Source organism: Microtus ochrogaster, chromosome 1 (genome assembly GCF_000317375.1).
Source record: "Microtus ochrogaster isolate Prairie Vole_2 chromosome 1, MicOch1.0, whole genome shotgun sequence".
Taxonomy (NCBI): Eukaryota; Metazoa; Chordata; class Mammalia; order Rodentia; family Cricetidae; genus Microtus; species Microtus ochrogaster.
Genome location: NC_022009.1, coordinates 16661060 through 16680527, shown reverse-complemented (window position 1 = coordinate 16680527; position 19468 = coordinate 16661060). Strand labels below are relative to the sequence as shown.

The window sequence follows — 19468 nt, the reverse complement described above, 5'->3', positions numbered from 1 at the left end:
GGTAGACTTTTCATGAAGCAGGAAATTTTAAGAAAAAAACACACACACACACACACACACACACACACACAAAAAAAAAAAAAAAAACAAAAAAAAAAAAACAAAAAGGAATCAAACCCCAAGATTTTTTCTTTTTTTGAGACAGGGTTCCTCTGTGTAACAGTCCTGGCTCTCCTGGAACTCGAATTATAGACCAGGCTGGTCTTGAACTCACAAAGATCCACCTGTCGCTGGCATTAAAAGGGTGTGCCACCACGCTCAAAACCCAAGTCTTTTAACACTATAAGTCTGATGTATTTTTTTATCCACAAAGTCTCAATATATCACAATATGACAACATTGGTAAGTGTTTTCCCCTACTACTTTTGGACAGGGTTTCACGGTGTAGCTCTGGCTGGCCTCAAGCTCACAGAGCAACGGTCTCTGCATTCTGAGTGCTGGTTTTAAAAGATGTGTGCACCATGACATCGCTCAAACTCAAAAGACCACTTCTGCCTCTAGAGTAGCTGGGGTTATAGGCACACACCACCACTCAGGCTGTTCTGATGTTCTGAGGTAAAGCAACAACAACAAAACAAACCCCTCACCTTTCAAAAGATATTATCCAAATTCGAAGCTAATTTCAAATACCTTATACTATCAGTATCGCGCCCCTGTTAAGAGTAGGTACACGACTTCTAGAACCAGTACATTGTCACGTCACCAGAGCGGATACAGGAAACAAACATTCCGAAGTGTACTGTGTTGGGAAAAGACTTGTTCTGCTCCAAAGTTTACCAGCACACCTACACCTTCTGAGAATCGGCGCCTGCCATCCGGCGTCATAAGCACTGAAAAGAGACACTAAAATTCCATGTAACTGATATTTTTGAGGGGCTGTCGACCTCCCCCTCCTCCCCAACTTAATGAAGAGAAAAAAAAAATCAAGGCTTCTCGGATGCGCCCTTTCTTCAAGAAATACTACTTTATTCCTAATGAAAATTGAAGCATACTTAATTTGGGGGTTTATTAAAGAGCCCCAAGTGTGTGAACACTCATTTAACTCGTAAATTTCCCTTAATATTAGGCTTCCAGCTTCCATAATTAAACAGACCACAGTTCTATTCTCTCAGTAGCCAAAGCAGGGCAAATGAACCCCCTAATAAACAGCATGCTTTTCAATCCCAGGGTTGACTTCCCTCTACCGAAATGCACAGCAAAAGCGAAAACTTAACTATCTTCAACTTCAGGGGTCACATTATGGACTATCTTGAACCTGCTTTTTTCCTTAAAAACGATGGTCTACCCTATTGGCTCTCTGGCGAACACTTCAGTCTCCACCGAGTCAGAGGAAAGTTTTGGTAGTCTACTGGGGGAGAGGGAAAGAAAAAAGCCCTGTAAAAGCGAAGCGCCCGATCTCCCGAGCCAGGGTGGGGTGTCAGGGCGTTCTCCGGAGGCCTCCCCACCACAAGACGTCTTTTCTTGAAGGAGGCTGTAAGGATCCATATGGTCACGTTCCTTGACGGGGTTCCTCCGCCCGCACAACCACGTTTCTGGCTCACAGGACCCGACACCCAAGGGGCGAGAAGACCCAGCGAACAAGCCGCGGGCGGGGGCGACGGCGTCCAGACACTTCCCGCGCAAGGACGGGAAGAGGGGCCCGGGGCCTAGCCTGGCTCGACCCCTCTGTCACTGCACAGAACTAAAGTGAGTTCCTGGGGAAGCGGGCTGCGGGGCCAGTCACCTGAAGCGTATGTGTGACTCCCGAACCGAGGTTCCACGCCGAGCTCCTTAATGGCAACGAGTAGACTCCACACAGCAGGACCGGACGCCGAAACTCCTCAGCGTGCGTCTCGCTCAACCCAGCGCGCATGCGGGCCCACCTCTCACTGCGCAAGCGCCGACGGAAAAGGCCTTTCGTTATTGCTAACCATAGAGTCTTGGTCCTCCTAGTGTGAGCGGAGTGACCCACAGGACGATCTGAATAGTCCGTTTCCTCTGCACTTGGTAGATTTTGCGGAGGGAACGTGGCGAGGTTTGAAGAAGAGGTCGGATCCTGTTTCTTGCTCCAGAATGATTACGTTAAGTTTTAGTCAACCAGGAGATGGCGCTGTGGCGAAAGATGGGAAGCCGAGGAAGAGGAGGGTCGCGTGATCTTCGGATCCATTACTCAGAACATGCTGCAATCTTTACCGGCGTCCTGCCGGCGGGAGGGGCGGTGGAGCGACCCGGAATTCCGGGCTGTGCGCGCCTCCACGTCCGGGCATTCCTCAAGGCCAGCCCACGCCTCCCTCTCTGTCACCTCCCAATAGGAACCGGAAGTGGGGACCGGTATCCTTGTAGCCGCTTAGCAACGCGAAAGGGTCAAGTGACTCCATCAGCTGACTCCGGTGGAGGAAGGCGCTGTGGTTACCAGTTCTGGAGGTGTTGCAGTCACGATTGCCCGGCTGGGGGCCCGAGCCGAACTGTCACCGTCAGAATGTCGGGCAAAGACCGGATTGAAATCTTCCCTTCGCGAATGTAAGTGAAAGAGTAGGACAAGTGGCACCAGGTTCAGGAACACCTTTCGGAGCGAATGTCTGCGTACCCTTGGTCGCCAGCCTGCTTCCCTGTTTTCGGGGCCGCTCCTGAGCTTTCCCCGGGGTCTGTCCATGAGTTGAGAGCGAGACTTCCCGATGGCCCCCTTACCTGTTCCTCCTGAGAGAACAGACGGGGCAAGATGGTTCCAGTGCTAACGAAAAGGCGTCCGCCTCCTGGCTTTTTTGGAGGTCTGAGGTCTTTACTCCCCCGCCCCCCCCCACACACACACCCTGTGAGCCACACACACACAGTTTACATAACTGAGCCGTCGCTAGCTCTGCCTTACAGGGCTCACCAGTGCTGAGGGGTGAGTTGGAGAAGCTAAGGTGGTTTTGACCGAAGTTATGTGATGAGAGCATATAGTCGGCTCCCAAGCCTGAGTGGCATTGAATGAGTCGCCCTATCGCACGCAGCTGTCGGGTTTAATCTTGGATCCCGTCCAGTGTACCTGCTGTGGGGCGACATACCTGGGCTTCTGAAGCACTCCTTTTCCCTCGTAGTGCCACTCATGACGTCACGCGGATATTTGTGCGGTGGGATCTTTCTCTCCCGCTAACCTGTGGGCCACCTCCTGGACGAGGGGGGCATCTTTAATGCATAGGAGGTCCCCCAAAATGTTCCTTGAACCCTCGATTTGGGATGGGGGATCGGCTGAGTTGCAGGCTGCCTTTCTGTTTTGGTCTACATCTTTGTCAGGGGAAATGACGTTTGTAAAGGAAAGTTTACGTTTTCTCAAATATGCATTGTGGAGAGTGAAGATAGTTCTTATTTGTGCTCTTGTCTTTGAAGAAGGAAATAGTTTTTACTCTGATATTTCGGTCTTTTTCTTCAGGTCGTGCTTGGACGGGTGGGTATGTGTGTGCTACTGGATTGTTTTCTAGATCCTATCTTTTTTTCCCTCCTCACAGAACCCGAGGACTCTTAAATTTATTTTTTATGTGCATTTGTGTGAAAGTGTTAGATCCCTGAAACTGGAGTTACAGACAGTTGTGGGTGCTGAGAACTGAACCCAGGACCTCTAGAAGAGCAGCCAGTGTGCTCTTAACCGCTGAGTCTCTCCAGCCCCGTCCCCCCAGCCTTCCCTCCCTGACTGAAAGTCCATCTCTGCCATGGTGTGTCTAGTTCTGAATGAATGAGAGAGCTTTAATTATTCTTTTAAAACCCCTTTTCACCTTCTCCTCGCTGACTTTGAAGTTGTACTAACTGCAGACAGGCTAGTCGTGGAGAAATGCACTGCCTGCCACAGACAAAGATCGAGACGTCCCTAGGGTGATCTCAAAACTCAGCGTGTAATAACCCCAGCCAAACCTTACTGAGAGAGACATCAGATTCCAACGTGGCTGCCAGAAACATAAGGCTAGGACGACCCCAGTCTTCCCCTCACACCAATTATAGTAGCCCAGTGGCAGAGCTCTTGCCTAGCATACACAAGGCCCTGGTCGAATCCCCCAGCGCCTCAAAAGTAAAAATAACAAGCGTGCCTGGAACAAACAAAGCTCAAAGCTGACAGAAGAATTCAATACTTATTTTTAGCTAACACCTGATCCTAGACTTCTCTTCTACAGAACATTTATTTAAAAAGGTTTTTTATTCTCCCGCCAATTGAATATATATTTTTGTATAACTCACAAATGTGTCAGGGGTCTGAGAGCCCTTTTATGAAACATAATCATCCGGAAGGATGGTGTCTCTGAGGCTGGAATCCTCCCTTGTATGGTGGTCAGCGAGCAGATGCAGCTGACCCAGCCACAGGCTGGACTCAGCCCTTAGTGATTTTCACTCTTCGGGCTCCACTTGGTCTTATTCATCCTCTTTCAGATGCCCAGGCACGTCTGCAGGAACCAGAGTGGAGCTGACCTTGGCCTCGCCCTCCGTGGTCTCACTGCTTCAAGTAATGTCTGGCCATGTTTAATCACTAGTCACAATGCTGGTGTGCTTTTGCTTTACTTGGAGCCTTTAATTTAGGACTAGAGGTGAAAATGGACTTCTGTGGGCAAGGAGAATGGGAGGGGAGTGAGGGCAGCAGCTGTTACTTGAGAACACTCAGCTTGGCTGTCCAGGGGAAGTGAGGTGTGGGAGGAAAATGTTTTTCCCACAGTTTGACAGCAGGTTCTTTGTCATACAGTCAGATGTCTTTGATTCAGTAGGAGACAAAGTCACTGTTTTAGCTGAAGGTCAAACTTATTGTTTCTTTCTTTTTTTTGTAAGGCTGAGCAGCTCTGAAACAGAAAGGAGCAGGTTTAACAGCCATGGTCGAGATCACACAGCACTGATTGTGGCTCCACTTGCGTACACTTGGTGCTGTTGTCCTGTGGAATATTGCTTTCCTTCAGGTATCACCCAAGAAAAGGAAACAAATTTAGGTGGAAGCAAAGGAGGGCCTAGGGATGCAGCTCAGCCATAGGGTGGAGCACTTGGCCAAAGTGCACAATACAGGGGCTTTCAGCCACCAGTACCACATAAAACTGGGTGTGGTGGCATACGCCTGAAGCACAGTACTCAAGAAGAAGAGCCAGGATGAGGGGTTCGAAACCAGCCTGGGCTACACAAGACGCTGTCTCAAGCTTAAGAGGGGGAGGGCACAGAACCTTAGAGTTAATAGAAGTCAGGTGAATTCTTGGTTCTTGTAAATGTTCAGACAGGTCACCCCTTTTTCCTATCTTTTCTTTTTTTTTTCTTTCTCTTTAAAAAAAAAATTTTGCAGGCCTGGTCTTGTGTCCCAGGCTGGCCTCTAACTCATATATATAGCCCAGGCTGACTTTCGCCTTCCAGTCTTCTCGCCTCTACCTCCCAAGTGCTGGGGTTACAGACATTCACCACTCCGTATCCAGTTCTAGTCGCTCTTGAGTCTCAATAACTGAAAACTTCTACTCACAGAAGTTCAGTCGTCTAGAGTTTTAGTTTATCCATCCGTTCATCCATGAGCTCCAAATTTGCAGGAATCTGCAGTGCTAGGAACAGCCTAAATTTTATCCAACTTTGTCTCCCCACTCTGTGTGTGTGTGTGTGTGTGTGAGTGTGTGTGCACGCATGCGTGCATGTGTGCATACATGTTGCATGCCTGTCTGTGGGTGCATGTGCCTGTGGAGGTCAGAACAGGATGTCTGGTGTGCCACAATTAATAAAAACCCAGAGACAGAGATTGGGGTTCAACCTGAAGGTCAGAAAAGCAAAACAGCCAGCCACTGGCTCTTACCTCTACCTCAATCCAAAATGGCAGCCTCCAGGAATCTCAGAATGAGACTGTCTGAGAGCTGTCTCCTCCTGTTTTATACTCCTCTCTAGTGCTGGGATTAAAGGCGTGAATCACTACTGCCCGGTTTCTGTGGCAAACTAGTGTGACTACTGAGATTAAAGGTGTATGTCAACACTGCCTGGTCTGTAAGGCTGATCAGTGAGACTGTTTTACTCTCTGAACTTCAGGCAAGCCGTATTTATTAAAATACAAATGAAATCTCACTACGTTTGGTGTCTTCCTCTATTACTTTCCCTATTTCGCCTTGAGACAGTCTCACTGGAAGCTTGTGGTTTGGGCTAGACTCCTATAGAAATGAACTACTGTAGCCGCGGGCTGTGTTCTGCCTATTAATAAGTGTAGCACCATGAGATGGTGGCTTACCAGGAAGATTCTTAACCTGTGTCCATCTTGGAGAGGAGAGCTATAGCGTCTGCCTCACTTCCATTCTTCCAGCATTCTGTTCTGTCTTCCCCGCCTACCTATGTTCTGACCTATCAGGCCAAGCAGTTTTCTTTATTAATCAACCACCGAAACAACAGATAGATAAAGACCCTCCTACATCAGGCTCCTGATGAGGGAGCTCTCAGGATTTGTCTGTCTGTCTGTCTGTCTGTCTGTCTGTCTGTCTGTCTCCCAGTGCTGGGATTGCAGGCACATGCAGGCATGCCCAGCTGTCTACCTGGGTACTGGGTCCTTGGGCTGGAAGAGCAAGTGCTCTTACACACTGACTCATCTTCCCAGTCCCTCATCCAATCTTTTGCATCTTAACTCTGGTATTTAGTGTCAACAGTGCAGAATGTTCTGTGTACACATTGGTTGGATGGCTCTTGTTTAGACTGGAAGCTGAAGCGGCTTCACTGGATTAGACCTCTGGCGAGGCTGGTCTCTGCGCTTGCCCACTGCTCTGCCTTTCAGATGGAGAGCTGTTCAGGTGCTGAGACTTTACATCTTTGGGGGGAGGGGCAGTGTGGAGCTGGGGCCTAGTCAACCTAGGCTACCAAGTCACTGGAATCAAATCTGGCTCAAATTCCTGCCTGCTTGCTCTTCCATGAGTAACTGTGGGGACAGGGACGTTGCTCTACTTTTCTGAGCCCCACTTTCCTAAAGTTAATGTCTAAGGTTTTCTCCATTTGTAGAATTACCATAACCTCCTAGTGGAAGTTTTTAGTAATCAAAGGATTTGCCCACAGATTCACTAATACATACTATTTTGCTGTGTGCCTGAGCTGAGCAGCCTCTGAGAGATTATATTACTCAAACCCCTTTTTTTCACTATGAAATTTTATCTGTCATGTGACCACTAAAACACCAATATCATTTTCCACTATTACTGAGTTTACTTTGGTGTTAGGATTTCTGGTGAGGAAAAAATGCAATAAGCTTAGGAGGCTTCACTCTTAGGTTAGTGGGCCACTTCCGGGTCTTATATATGCATTTTGTTACTGGACACATTTAAAAATGAATACAAACTGATAATAGGGTCTTGGTTTATGACAGGGAAGCACTTTAACCCATGTGAACAATAGAAACATAGTGCATCATTGTAGATAAAGTGTAGAATGTACCATAAAATGTAGCAGTAACAAAGCAAGCTTAAGTTTTTCCCAAGCCTCATTTCCTAAAGAAAGCCGTTTCTAATTTCTGCGAGTCCTCTGAAGAGCTGTTCTTTGCATTGGAATGAGCACATTCATGTCTTTGTTCTCAGAAGACAGCACATAAATCTGCTATGGAGGTATTTCTTGTGCCTTTTAAGTGGTGACAATAAATGTGTTTGCTTTGTTTTCATAGGGCTCAGACCATCATGAAGGCTCGATTAAAAGGAGCACAGACAGGCCGAAACCTCTTGAAGAAAAAATCTGATGCCTTAACTCTTCGATTTCGACAGATCCTGAAGAAGATAATAGAGGTAGAGTAAGCTTTGCTTAGAGCAGGGCAGCTAGTCAATGTCTGTCTAAGTGCTTTTGGCACTTAAAATTTCCTTTCCTCCGTGTCCCTTCCTCCCTCTCTCCCTCTCTACTACCTCTCTTTCTGGTTGTGGGGGTTGAGCACAGGACCTCATGTATGTTAATACACACCTTACCACTGAGGGAAATATCTACTTCCTAATTCTCCTTTACATTATTTAAATCAATTCTTGTCTATTCAAAAAGAATAATCCTTTATAGTAGGTGCAGTCATAGAGAACTGCGGGCATATGTGCACAGGAGGATTTAAGTTGCAAAGAAGTCATGGTAACACCTAAACTCCTTTACGTGTGCTCGGAGCCACTTGACCTGACATGTGCCATGCTTGCCTCCTTCACCTCATGTGGAGTGTTCTTCCTGATGTCCCCTTCAAGGGCCTTTTCATTCTGTTCTGTGACTAAGATGCTTTTATCTTTGTCCTTTTAAAATTGAGAAAGGGTCTTATTCTGTAGGCCAGGATAACTCATGGCAGCTCTTCTGCCTCTGCCTCTCAGTGCTGGGATTACAGTCATAAGACATTGTATCTGGCTTCCTACTTCCTAGAACTTCTTTTGACTGTCTTCTCTGGCCATTCTGATCTCTTCCTAGAGGCCATTGCCGGTCATCCAATCTGAAGTGGCTGCTTGGGTTCTCATTTTATTCTTTTTCTAGCACATTCTACTCCGTGATGTTTTCTTGGTTGATGGGTTCGCTCCTACAGAGAATTGAATTTCCAGAGAGTAAGGACTTGGTCTTTTCAGTCTTCTATTTCCAGTGCCTGAAACAGTGCCAGTGCATAGTAGGTTTTGTTGAGTGGTTATTTTGGGCAAATGTTGGTGAATTATACAGAATAGTGTGGAAACACTACACAATCATTCTCAAAACTAAGGATTCTTTTGCTAGGTCTTTTCTTACCTCCAGGAATCCCATCTCTCATTTCTCTGAGTTAGTTTTAGAATCTTTTAAAATATGAATTTGTTTTTTGTATTTTACATGTGCATACACACACACATGCCACAGCACATGTGTGGAGGTCAGAAGACAGCATCAGGAGTTGGTTCTTCCCTTCCACCTTGTTGAGGCAGTGTCTCCTGGTCTCTGCTGCTGACCTATGTATGCCAGACTGGATAACCAGATGATTCTTCTAGCTCCGCTATTGTCTCATAGGAGTGCTGGGATCACAGATGTGAGCCACCTTTTTTTCCTCCTCTGAGACAGGGTCTCATTATGTAATTCTGACTGGCCTAGAACTCTTGATGTATACCAGACTGATCTTGAATTCAGAGAGATCTGCCTGCTTCTGCTTCCTGAGCTCTATAATTAAAGATGTGCACCACCATGCCCAGCCCTTCTGGCTTTTACATGGGGTCAAGATCAAGTCATGAGGTCCTTTTTTACCCACTAAGCTGTCTCTCTGAAAGCATGTACCCAGAGTACTATGTGCATACATGTGGATTTTTAAGATAACAATAGTATTAAATGTTATACTATTTTTGACTTGCTCCCCCACTTCCCTACGCCATGACATAACACTAACAACTTTTTATCAGTACATAAATCTGTCTTATTTTTTTATAATACCTGTATGGTATTCCCTTGTGGATAATGGAATAATGGTATGTTGTCCAATGTTTAGTCTTAACAGTGCCTAGGGAGGAGGATATGCGTAACTCCTCTGTGTGTGAGTGCTAACATTGTTCCAGAAAATAATTTCACAGTCTTCTGTGGTCATTGAAATTCTTTATAAGTAACTACCAAGATCTTAATACCAGTTTATGTTCTTACAAAATGCTGTACAGGAGGGCTTGTTTTCTTACCTCCTTCCTCACTGGGCACTAAGGATGTTTGTGTTGCCCGTCTGTGGCGCTGAAGTTGTTTTCTTCAGTTTGTGCTATTTTCAGTTATGTATGAACTTGCACAACTTTTCATGTACTCTGATAATTTGATTTTCTTGGTGAATTTCTTCTCTTTTCGTTTGAAAACAGTCATACATTCTGATAAATGTATAAAACACTAAAAATGTTTTCTTCATATCTGTAAACTAAAGGACAGTTGAGATCTTTTGACTCTCTTAGATTCAAAGCAATGAACTTACAGTTGCTAGGCAAGTGCTCTTCCACTGAATTATACTCTCTGTTCCTGAATTAAAAATATAAATAAAACAACCAAAAATCCTTAATTTTTATGTTGTTAAATATGAAGTTTAGTCCTCTCTCTCCCCCTCTTCATGCCTGTTTTCAGACAGGGTCTCACCGGCCAGCTGGAGGCTGACCCTTACTTCAGCCCTCCTGCTTCCTTCGTCCAGAGTTGGGAATCGGTGTGAACCACTGTGCCTGGGACTCCTTATAGGTCTAAATTATATAAGGCTTAGAAGGGGTTAAAAGGGCTAGAAAAATATTGTTCTACTTTGTTGTTTTATAGCTATTTATCTGTTTTGAGAGAGGGTCTTACTTTTTTGTCCAGTTTGCCCATGAATTCATGGGCTCAAGCAATTTTCTGGATTTAATTAATCCGAATAATTATGACTACAGGTGCAGAACACCACACCTGGCTTATAATTTTCTGTTTTGATTTTCTTGCAACAGTTTCATGTAACCTGAGCAGATCTCAAGCTGCCGTGTAATGAAGATGATCTTAAACTATCTTTCTCTCTACCTCTTAGGTGCCAGGATTATGTCACCACACCTTGCTCATAGTGCTGTGTGTTTTAAGATTTATTTTTATTGTCTTAAGTATGTGTATATCTGTGTAGGTGTGTGTGTGTGAATGCAGGTGCCCGCAGAGGCCAGAGGACCTGAGTTCAAATGCCTAGAACCACACAAAAAGCTGGGTGTGGCCGGGTGGTGGTGGCGCACACCTTTAATCCCAGCACTCAGGAGGCTGAGGCAGGCGGATCTCTGTGAGTTCGAGGCCAGTCTGGTCTACAAGAGCTAGTTCCAGGACAGGCTCCAAAGCCACAGAGAAACCCTTGTCTCGAAAAACAAAAACAAATAAAAAAAAGCTGGGTGTGATCTCATGAGCCTGTAACTCCAGGGAGGATAAATTGGGGTAGGGGTTCTGGGGCTTGTTGGCTGCTAGCCTGGCTCCAAATTCAATTAGAAGAGACCCTGTGTCAATCAAATAAGGTAGAGTCATAGAGCAGGACAACCGGTACCCCTCTACGCATACACCTGACACACACATGGAGGGGTCCTTCTGTTGAATATGTATTATCTTCTTTTTAGGGATGGGTCTTGATGGAGAAGTGTTGTAAGTTAGAAGTTTGTCATTTTGTGAATGGATGTACAGTTGAATGGTCTTTTATTACAATAAATTCTCACGTTGACCTGGGCTTGTTTCTGAATCCTCTGTTCTGTTTAATATCTGTCCCACACCAGACATGTTTCCTTATTTTAGCAGGTTTTTAATTACTTCAGCTAATTTCCTACCCTGTTTCTCTTCTCTTAAAAAAAAAATCATCGGCTATTCCCAAGCATTACATTTTCAGCCGTACTCTGGAGTCTGGATACCAAGGGGTTTTAGACTCTAGGGGAATTTAGAAGATTAATTTGAGCAAATCAGCATGAACTTATTCAAGAATAATCAAGTCTCACTAGATTCAGTTTTCTGTTTGGCTATGAGCTTATTTTAATTTTTTTTTTTTTTTTTGAGACAGGGTTTCTGTACAGCCCTAGCTGTCCTAAACTTGTAGACCAGGTTGGCCTCGAACTCACAGAGAGCTGTCTGCCTCTGCTTCTCTATTAAAAGCATGTGCCACTACCACCCTTCTGAGTTTATTTTAATTTTAAAGCTCATGGTTTTCTAATATTGTCAGGACCATGATCAAAATTGTCCACAACTTGAGCTTTATGTTTTCTCATTACTAAGTCAGTTTTTGATTCTGATACTTTATATAAAATACTATTTCAGGAACTAATTATGGTATGATTTTGTTGTTGTTGGTAATTCTTTCTCAGACTAAGATGCTGATGGGTGAAGTGATGAGAGAAGCTGCCTTTTCATTGGCTGAGGCCAAGTTCACAGCAGGAGATTTCAGGTAAGAACACGGTGTTTGAAAAAACCCACAGTGCTTTCAAGTTCATAGTTTCATAACATTTTAATTAAAAAATATGTGGACACTAAAGACAAAGGATACAGTAATAGGAATATTTTTAACACTATAACCTTAACCTGTTACTTTAAAAATGTTTCTTTCCTATAAGTGGCAAATATAGAATACTTGATATTTTGAAACTCATTTTCATTTACCATTGTGTCCTAAACATTTTTCCCTGTTTCCCAGGTTTGCACTCTTAAGAAGTCATATCATTTATTAACCTTTTCTTCTAGGGCCAGGTCTTTGAGTTGAATCCTAGATTGTTGAACTATGAGAAAGTGAACTATGAGCATTTTCATGCACACATATTTTTGTTTCTAGGGTATATTTTTTGAAAATGGAATCTGTTAACTCAAAATCAAGAGCTTTTTGGCTTTTATCATGTCATTATAGCTTGACAAGGCACACATACTGATTTGCAAATGGATTATGCCCATTTATTCCCTCCTGATTCTCTAAGTAAATCTGGAGATAATTGGTTACTCCCATTTTGACTGAACGTGTTTCTGAGGGTGCATGGCCAGTTAGGGACAGACGTGGAAGTTGCTTTCTGCACTTTTTAGTTTCCTGTTTCATGACATGGGCCCTTCTTACTGTAGGAGCTTTTCCTGCCAGGAAGGTCTTACACCTTAGGGCCATGAGGCCAGCTGAGCGGCAGGTCTTACGATCTGCCAGTGCTGGTAGGATAACATAATCGGGTTTTTACTTTCCCAGCAGAAGGGGAACATTAGTAGAGTGTATTTGATGTGGTTATAGGGAAATACTCTTTTTTTTTGGTAGCAGATGGTGAGTTGGATGACATCAGAAGAATGTTAGGATAAAGACTGTGAATAGCGGCTTAGCCAACTGCACAGCAAACCTAGAAGGAAAGCGTTCTCTTCTGTTTTCTGCTGGGAACACACCCTCTAAAGTCACATGTCCAATGCTGACTGTAACCCAAGCCGTCCACATACTCTAAACTTGGTTGTCCTATGGCTAGTGATTTAGCTCTTATTTGTTCTTAACTCTCTGAGGGCCTCCGCTGCCACTGTTGAGTTTTCTTTGCTGGAATTAAGATGATTGCCAATACATAATGTGATTTCTTACTCCGATTTCAATGCTGAAACTATCCAGTGGGCCCCTATTGATTTATTTCTTCAACAAATCTTTCTTTTTTATTTTCCAGCACCACAGTTATCCAAAATGTAAATAAAGCACAAGTGAAGATCCGTGCCAAGAAAGATAATGTGGCAGGTAACTGACCAGCCCCGAGAGTCCCTGGAGGGGTAATGGTGACATTTGGAGCTAGTCAGCTCTACGACAACATCGCAGTGTCCTAATTTCTCCTAAATAAGAACATCTTGATGGCATGTTAAGACCATAGGGGTGGGAGAAAACGAAATAAGCCCAGTTTGTGAATCCATACATGTATCTTCATTGTTTTCATTTAACAGGTGTTACTTTACCAGTGTTTGAGCATTACCATGAAGGAACTGACAGTAAGTGTGGATATCTTCAGATGTATAATTTTAACTGAAAAATATAGTTGGCGGTCACTTGCCATTTAAAAAGATGAGGCTTTGTCTTTTATTAACAATTCAGTAACTAGACCTCTGTGTTAACTAAACCTCTGCTTAAACTGCACGCATGTTGAATTGTTTATAATTTCCGGTTTGTGTCTTTTAAAAGTCTGATAAGATCTTACATTCTGTGATGCATTCTGAAGGCTGGATCTTCCTAGATGGTTGTAGCTCACGCCAAGCTTTATGGAATTGTTCCTTTCCTAATCTGGCTGCATTTGTGAGGATAAGTAACACTGTTTAGTCTTCTCAGAGTGATGTAGTTAACCTTTTCCCATATAAAAATATTCTTTCTTCATGAACTTGTTCATTGAATTGTGCAGAATGTTAATGGTGGCTCACGTAAAGGAAGAATCTGTACAGAAAGCTCCTTGCACTAATTGCATTGACCACTGTTAGCTAACTTATCACGTCTGTGAAGTGGCTGTTTCCCCTCTAGGGCTGGTTATGTAGCTCGGTGGTAAAGGCTATCTAGCGTGTTTAGTTTTTGACTGTATACCCACCCAGCACACGCACACACATACACTTCTCTCCTTATGGTTACTCTAGTAGCCTTATAAAAACCCAAGTGCTGTTTAGTATGTTATAGAACATTGTTGTCTAAGCATACAGCCATTACTGTCTCAATCAGAGAAGCTGTGGTAACCTGCAAGAGACCCTTAAGATGGGCTTGTTAACCTTCTTCAGGAGAGAAGGTAGGGTCATGGGATCCTCAGCTGAGATTCTAGTCATTTCCTGAGGGAATTCTGTTCCAGCTGCACATGGCCTCTGGGGGTGCTGGAATGTATAAAGCAGGGAAAACTAGAGGGGGCTCAGCTGTGCAGCTACGGGGAAGTTAACCATGCTAGACTTTCCTGTGAGGCAACATTTGGGGTCACCTCATTTTTATACTTAATTCATGCCCTATAACATAAGCCCAATAAACTCATTTGTTCATCAAGCTAGACTTAAGGGTCTGTTACTGGTGCCATGTTGATCGAGTAGACACCTGTTCGTGTGAGCCTGGAATGGGTATTTTGTGCTTGGCATTTGCATTTAATAGGAATGAATTGTCTTCCATCTTTGTCATTATTCACAATTATTTTCCTTTTGGGAATTTCATGGAGGATTATTTACTCCCTAACGAAAAATGTTGTCTGACTGGTTCTTTCAGGCTATGAACTGACTGGTTTAGCCCGAGGTGGGGAACAGCTGGCTAAACTGAAGAGGAATTATGCCAAAGCAGTGGAACTACTGGTGGAACTAGCTTCGCTGCAGGTGCGTCCCGCAGAGGCCTCTCCGGCCTGGCTTCTGACAGTCACGTGGGCACCATCAGGGCTTGTGCTGGAGCACACTTGGCTCATATGGCCATGGGACACAGCCTAATGACTGACCCCGGGAGCGGTGGTGGCGGCTGCTCGCCGGCCTTTGTGCGTGCCTAGTGGCACAGATCCCTCTGCTAGACGCTAGACGAGAGCAGCAGGGGCAGTACTAAGAGTCAGTGCCCATGACACGGCCGTGCATGTGGCCTGTTTCTGCACATCTGGGTTCTGAGCGAATGCTTCTCCATGGAAGCAGCACTTGTTCTGTAGAAATCTTGGTATTTTCTGCTTCTAAGGCAGGCTGAAAAGAAGCGAGTTGTCTTGGGGTCCCCACGTTTTCTGTACATGCAGTCCGAGCAGGGTCGAGTGAACAGGCATAACTGGTCATGGACATGTGCTTGCTATCAATTTGTCCTTTGATTTTAGACTTCCTTTGTTACCCTGGATGAAGCCATTAAGATAACCAACAGGCGTGTAAATGCCATCGAACATGGTGAGTCAAAGCCGCTGGGAGGTGCTTTGTTCATCAGCCCCTTGAAAGGCAGCTACCAGGACTCAGGCCCAATCCAGACTGGGGGATGAGATGTGCCCCTGCCAGGGGAGAGAGACGTGTGCCCACCAGTATGAACACACACAGGTGCATCCTGAGGGAGTTGCAGGGTTCAGAATGCCATCTACCTCTGGTCACTCATGCAGTTAGTTAGGTAGAAATTCTATGCCTCACAAGCCCTAGTGCTTTCTTAAGTTCTATCCGTTGATTGGATGATAGCTTTTTTTAAAAAAATATTTATTTGTTTATTATGTATACTATATTCTGTGTGCATGTCTGCAGGTCAGAAGAGGGCACCAGACCTCTTTACAGATGGTTGTGAGCCACCATGTGGTTGCCAGGAATTGAACTCAGGACCTTTGGGAGAGCAGGCAATGCTCTTAACCTCTGAGCCATCTCTCCAGCCCTAGCTTTTTTTTTTTTTAAATTTGAAGATTTAAAAATTTAAATTTGAAGATTAAATCTTTGAATCTCTCCTTTAGGCTATTGTTGTCTCATTTTGCTACATTTATTTTCTATATTTTATCTATTATTTTAAAAATACAACTATTTAACAATTTTCTTGGCTGAAGAATCAACTCAGTTTCCATGAAAGAAATGTTTATTCATTTTTGGTAAGAGAGGAGCAAAGCCTGAAGCACAGAAGTTCCTGCAGCAGTGCCCGGATAGTATTATCTCATCTAAAAATAAGTCTGGCCATATTGCGTGGTGGTGCCTAAGTACAGGCCAGGCGAGTATTGTACCACTGAGCTGCACCATTACCCCAGAAACACAGTTCTTGTATTTTAGTGTTAGTCTTTGTTTCATTGAACTTCCATCAAAAGAAAACGAGTAATGTTATAGTTCTCAACCTCAGGTAGCTCACAGTACAGAATAGGAACATGATATGTAAAGCCGAGCTGAGTGACATGTAGAATGGTCCCAGCATTCCCTCCTCTCGGTTTTTAACCATGGTGTTCTAGTGTATTTAAGGTAGCGTCTGTGGCTTATTGTTGCCTGTTCAGGTGTACTTAGTATCAGCATTAGATTTGTTTTGGCCAGTATTGGTATCTGTACATAGCTGGAAGGTATATACCAAAATAATTACAAGATAGTTTAATTTGGCTGGATTACATCTCATTTTAATTTTTTGTGTTTTTGTTTTCCAAGTTCTCTGCATTAAGTGCACATTATTTCTACAATTAGAAAATAAATACTGTACAGCTGAATATTGGTAATTTTCTGAGAGGGCACTGAAGTTCTCACATATGTATATTTTAAACTCTAGTTATCATTCCCCGGATTGAACGCACCCTTGCCTATATCATCACAGAGCTGGATGAGAGAGAGCGAGAAGAGTTCTATAGGTTTGTTGAACTGGCACTTAACTGTTTTTTCTCCATACAGTACAGTCTCAGTTTGCTCCGTGACTAATGTACTTATGTTCTTTTGAATAATCAGAGTTTATTTTATTCTGTTAATGAGAACAAGAAATAAATGTTGGGCATGTGGTGCTTGTTTATAATCCCCAAACTCAGAAGGCAAGACTGTAAGCTTAAGGCTAGCCTGGGCTATCTCAGAATATACACTCTGAAAAAATAAACCCGAAAGAAGAAATAGTAACAGCTGGTCCCTCTGCCTGCATCTTGGTTTTCCATTTCAGTTTACTGTGGTTAACAGCAGTCTAGAAATGTTAAATGGGAAATTAAAGACCTACTATGTAGGTTTTCAACTGTATGTTCTTCCAAGTAGCATGAGCCATTGAGGTGCTGTGCTATCTCAGATGAGCACACCCGCCCTTACACTAGCTGCCACCAGTCACTTGGTAGCTGTCAGTGGTCATGTTTGTAGTGGTTCTTGTGTTTCCTTCAAGGAAAGAGGTGAAAGTTTTTGACTTGTTATTCCCTTAGTATATTTAATTTTTACATTAAACTTTTATCAGTTTTTAATCACATTTGCCTTAGTGGACAGATATAAAGCTTAGCCACTAAGGGTTGATATGCACGAAGAGGCATACTACACAAATGTGGTTTTAGATCTGCAGGTCTTACCATATCTACTGCAGAGTTGGATGAATATGTTTCCAAGATCGGTGTCATGCTTTGCATATAGATCAAACATGGCATCTCTAAAACTTTATGCCTTTCAGAAAAACTAGTAAGATTATTCTTTAAAACACAAAGAGTGATTGTTTTGGGTCTCTCCTACTAAAACCTTAGATGAGAAATGAATTGAGCAAGCCACCCAATTCACTGCACATTGAGTATGTGCAGGTACTAGTAGTTGGGCATTCCCAACTAGTGAATCACACCACTAGAACTAGCACCATATGTGCTGAGAAAAAAGGTTCACCCACAGTTTATGAAATCTAGAGCAGTAGGAGTAACTATTAAACAAAGGGGCCGTGCTCTAAGTTTGCAGAAGAGGGTGGGTGAGAAGTGTTTAGAGGAGCATGCTGGTCTTAGATCTTGAAGCGGCTCAGTGTGACATGGAATTGTAGTTATCATTCATGTTCAGGGTTATAGTGACCCAAAATTTTGAAAACAGAATGCTCAGAATCTGGCCCTTTACAGGATGGATTTTAGGTTTTATTTAATGTAGGTTAGGGTGTCTGCAATCAGATATTAAAAGATATTTCCCTCAAACATTTTAAAATGGCAAAAATGACAGAAGATGAATGTTTCCAGTGGTCTCATGGTTATTGCCTTTTTTTATTGTTTATTGAATGAAGACATTCATGTTCCTTTTCACTGAAAGAGCATTCAGACAGTCCCCTTTTTGCAGGTTAAAGAAAATACAGGAGAAGAAAAAGATTATCAAGGAAAAATTTGAGAAGGAGTTGGAGCAGCGGAGGGCAGCTGGAGAAGTGATGGAGCCTGCCAACCTGCTGGCCGAGGAGAAGGACGAGGACCTATTGTTCGAGTAACGGCCCCTTCGCTCCCTCAGACCCAGCACCCACTCCATTTTAATTCAGTGTGTAGGTTTGGTATGTGCGGGTATTTATTTTGGCATAAGAATTCCCCTGGCTGTAAGATTAAGGATGCCCCATGAGACTATTTCTCCTGCATCCTAATTCAGCAACCACTTATCACAGTTGAATGAGATTTGTAAAACTTGCCCAGCAACTTACATACTTTCCTCTGAGAAAGTGTCACATGATCCTCTGTACAGTAGCTTCACTGGTTCAAACAAACATTCATGGTCTCGGCCAATGGCTGTGAGCAGCCCTCTCTCCTACCCACTTGCAAACCTTGACACTGTTGGCTGAGGCTAGGCTGCGCAGCCACTTTTGTGTTACTGTGGTCTTCCCAGCTCTATGCCTATTTTTCTTTGCACGATAAGTCTATCTGTAATGGAAGCAGTTCTGCCCATTTAAATGTGACTTATGAACAGAGTAAAATGATTTAAAAACATGTTGTTTCTTTTTCTTTTTACTGAGAATAGTGATTATATCCTTGGTGCAGATCAGTGACCTCATTGCCACTCATAGCTTTTACCAAAGACCTGTAGCTAGGAGCCATTTCTTATTCCCTATCTGAGTGTGTTGCTAGGTTTATTTACTACAGGGACTGCGTTTTGGGGTACTAATAAGTGACTGCCAGTGCTAAGTAGGTTTCATAATATTTCCCTCCCAATCTAAGAACAATACTAATTCCTACTTTGAACTAACTAGATAACTTTTTGCTGTTTTAGAAGCAGTAACAGTTTGTTGTCATTTATGAAGATGAGATGACAAAGTGGGCAGACCAGGGGGTGTCTTGAGTTTTCAGTACTGTTTGATTTGGCATGATTGTCTGTCATTACTCAGACTTTAATGCAACCAGTTCCAGGCATTCTGGGCTTACTGGATACAACATAGTTCTTAGTTACAGGGGTGACACTAGTGTTAATATACTCTGATAGTTATCACAGGGTAGACTTTTAAAGATATTAGATGATTTTGTAAACATTTAGGACTATTTGCCAGTTACAATAAATCACATCCTCAGTCCAAAAATACATATTTTAGCTCATTCCATGGCCTAAAGATTGAGACACATGGGAGCTTGAGTAATTGCTTTTAAAATGAAAAAGCTGGAGCATGATGATGATGAGTCCAGAATTTAAACCCAAGTAGTCTAACTTCAATTATATAAAAACTGTATTTATTTATTGTGTATAGGTGTGTAGAGGTGGAGGAGCGTGTGTTTCTTGTGTATAGGTGTGTAGAGGTGGAGGAGCGTGTGTTTATTGTGTATAGGTG

The 19468-nt window shown here is 43.5% G+C and overlaps 2 protein-coding genes across 2 annotated transcripts in view; one reads left to right on the top strand and one right to left on the bottom strand.

Annotated features, from left to right (window-relative positions):
• Positions 1 to 1872, bottom strand: part of Eif2s1 (eukaryotic translation initiation factor 2 subunit alpha) — a 20491-nt gene extending 18619 nt beyond the window's left edge. Inside the window, exon 1 of the mRNA XM_005343252.2 lies at positions 1724 to 1872. The gene's annotated coding sequence lies outside the window, so the exon portion shown is untranslated. The remainder of the gene's footprint in view (positions 1 to 1723) is intronic.
• A 303-nt stretch (positions 1873 to 2175) lies between these two features.
• On the top strand, positions 2176 to 18638 carry Atp6v1d (ATPase H+ transporting V1 subunit D). The gene is made up of 9 exons (XM_005343253.3): positions 2176 to 2499; positions 7586 to 7703; positions 11697 to 11776; positions 13002 to 13069; positions 13270 to 13314; positions 14549 to 14652; positions 15123 to 15189; positions 16514 to 16592; positions 18010 to 18638. The coding sequence occupies exons 1-9, from the start codon at positions 2459 to 2461 to the stop codon at positions 18149 to 18151; spliced, it is 744 nt and encodes a 247-aa protein (XP_005343310.2). The 5' UTR covers positions 2176 to 2458; the 3' UTR covers positions 18152 to 18638.
• The last annotated feature ends 830 nt before the right edge of the window (positions 18639 to 19468 follow it).

Bases quoted from the DNA above. Each gene is read 5' to 3' on its own strand.
- Atp6v1d (XM_005343253.3), top strand. From the start codon at position 2,459: ATGTCGGGCAAAGACCGGATTGAAATCTTCCCTTCGCGAAT. The intron at 2,500-7,585 runs GTAAGTGAAAGA...TTGTTTTCATAG, and splicing joins GAAATCTTCCCTTCGCGAAT to GGCTCAGACCATCATGAAGG. The intron at 11,777-13,001 runs GTAAGAACACGG...TTTATTTTCCAG, and splicing joins TTCACAGCAGGAGATTTCAG to CACCACAGTTATCCAAAATG.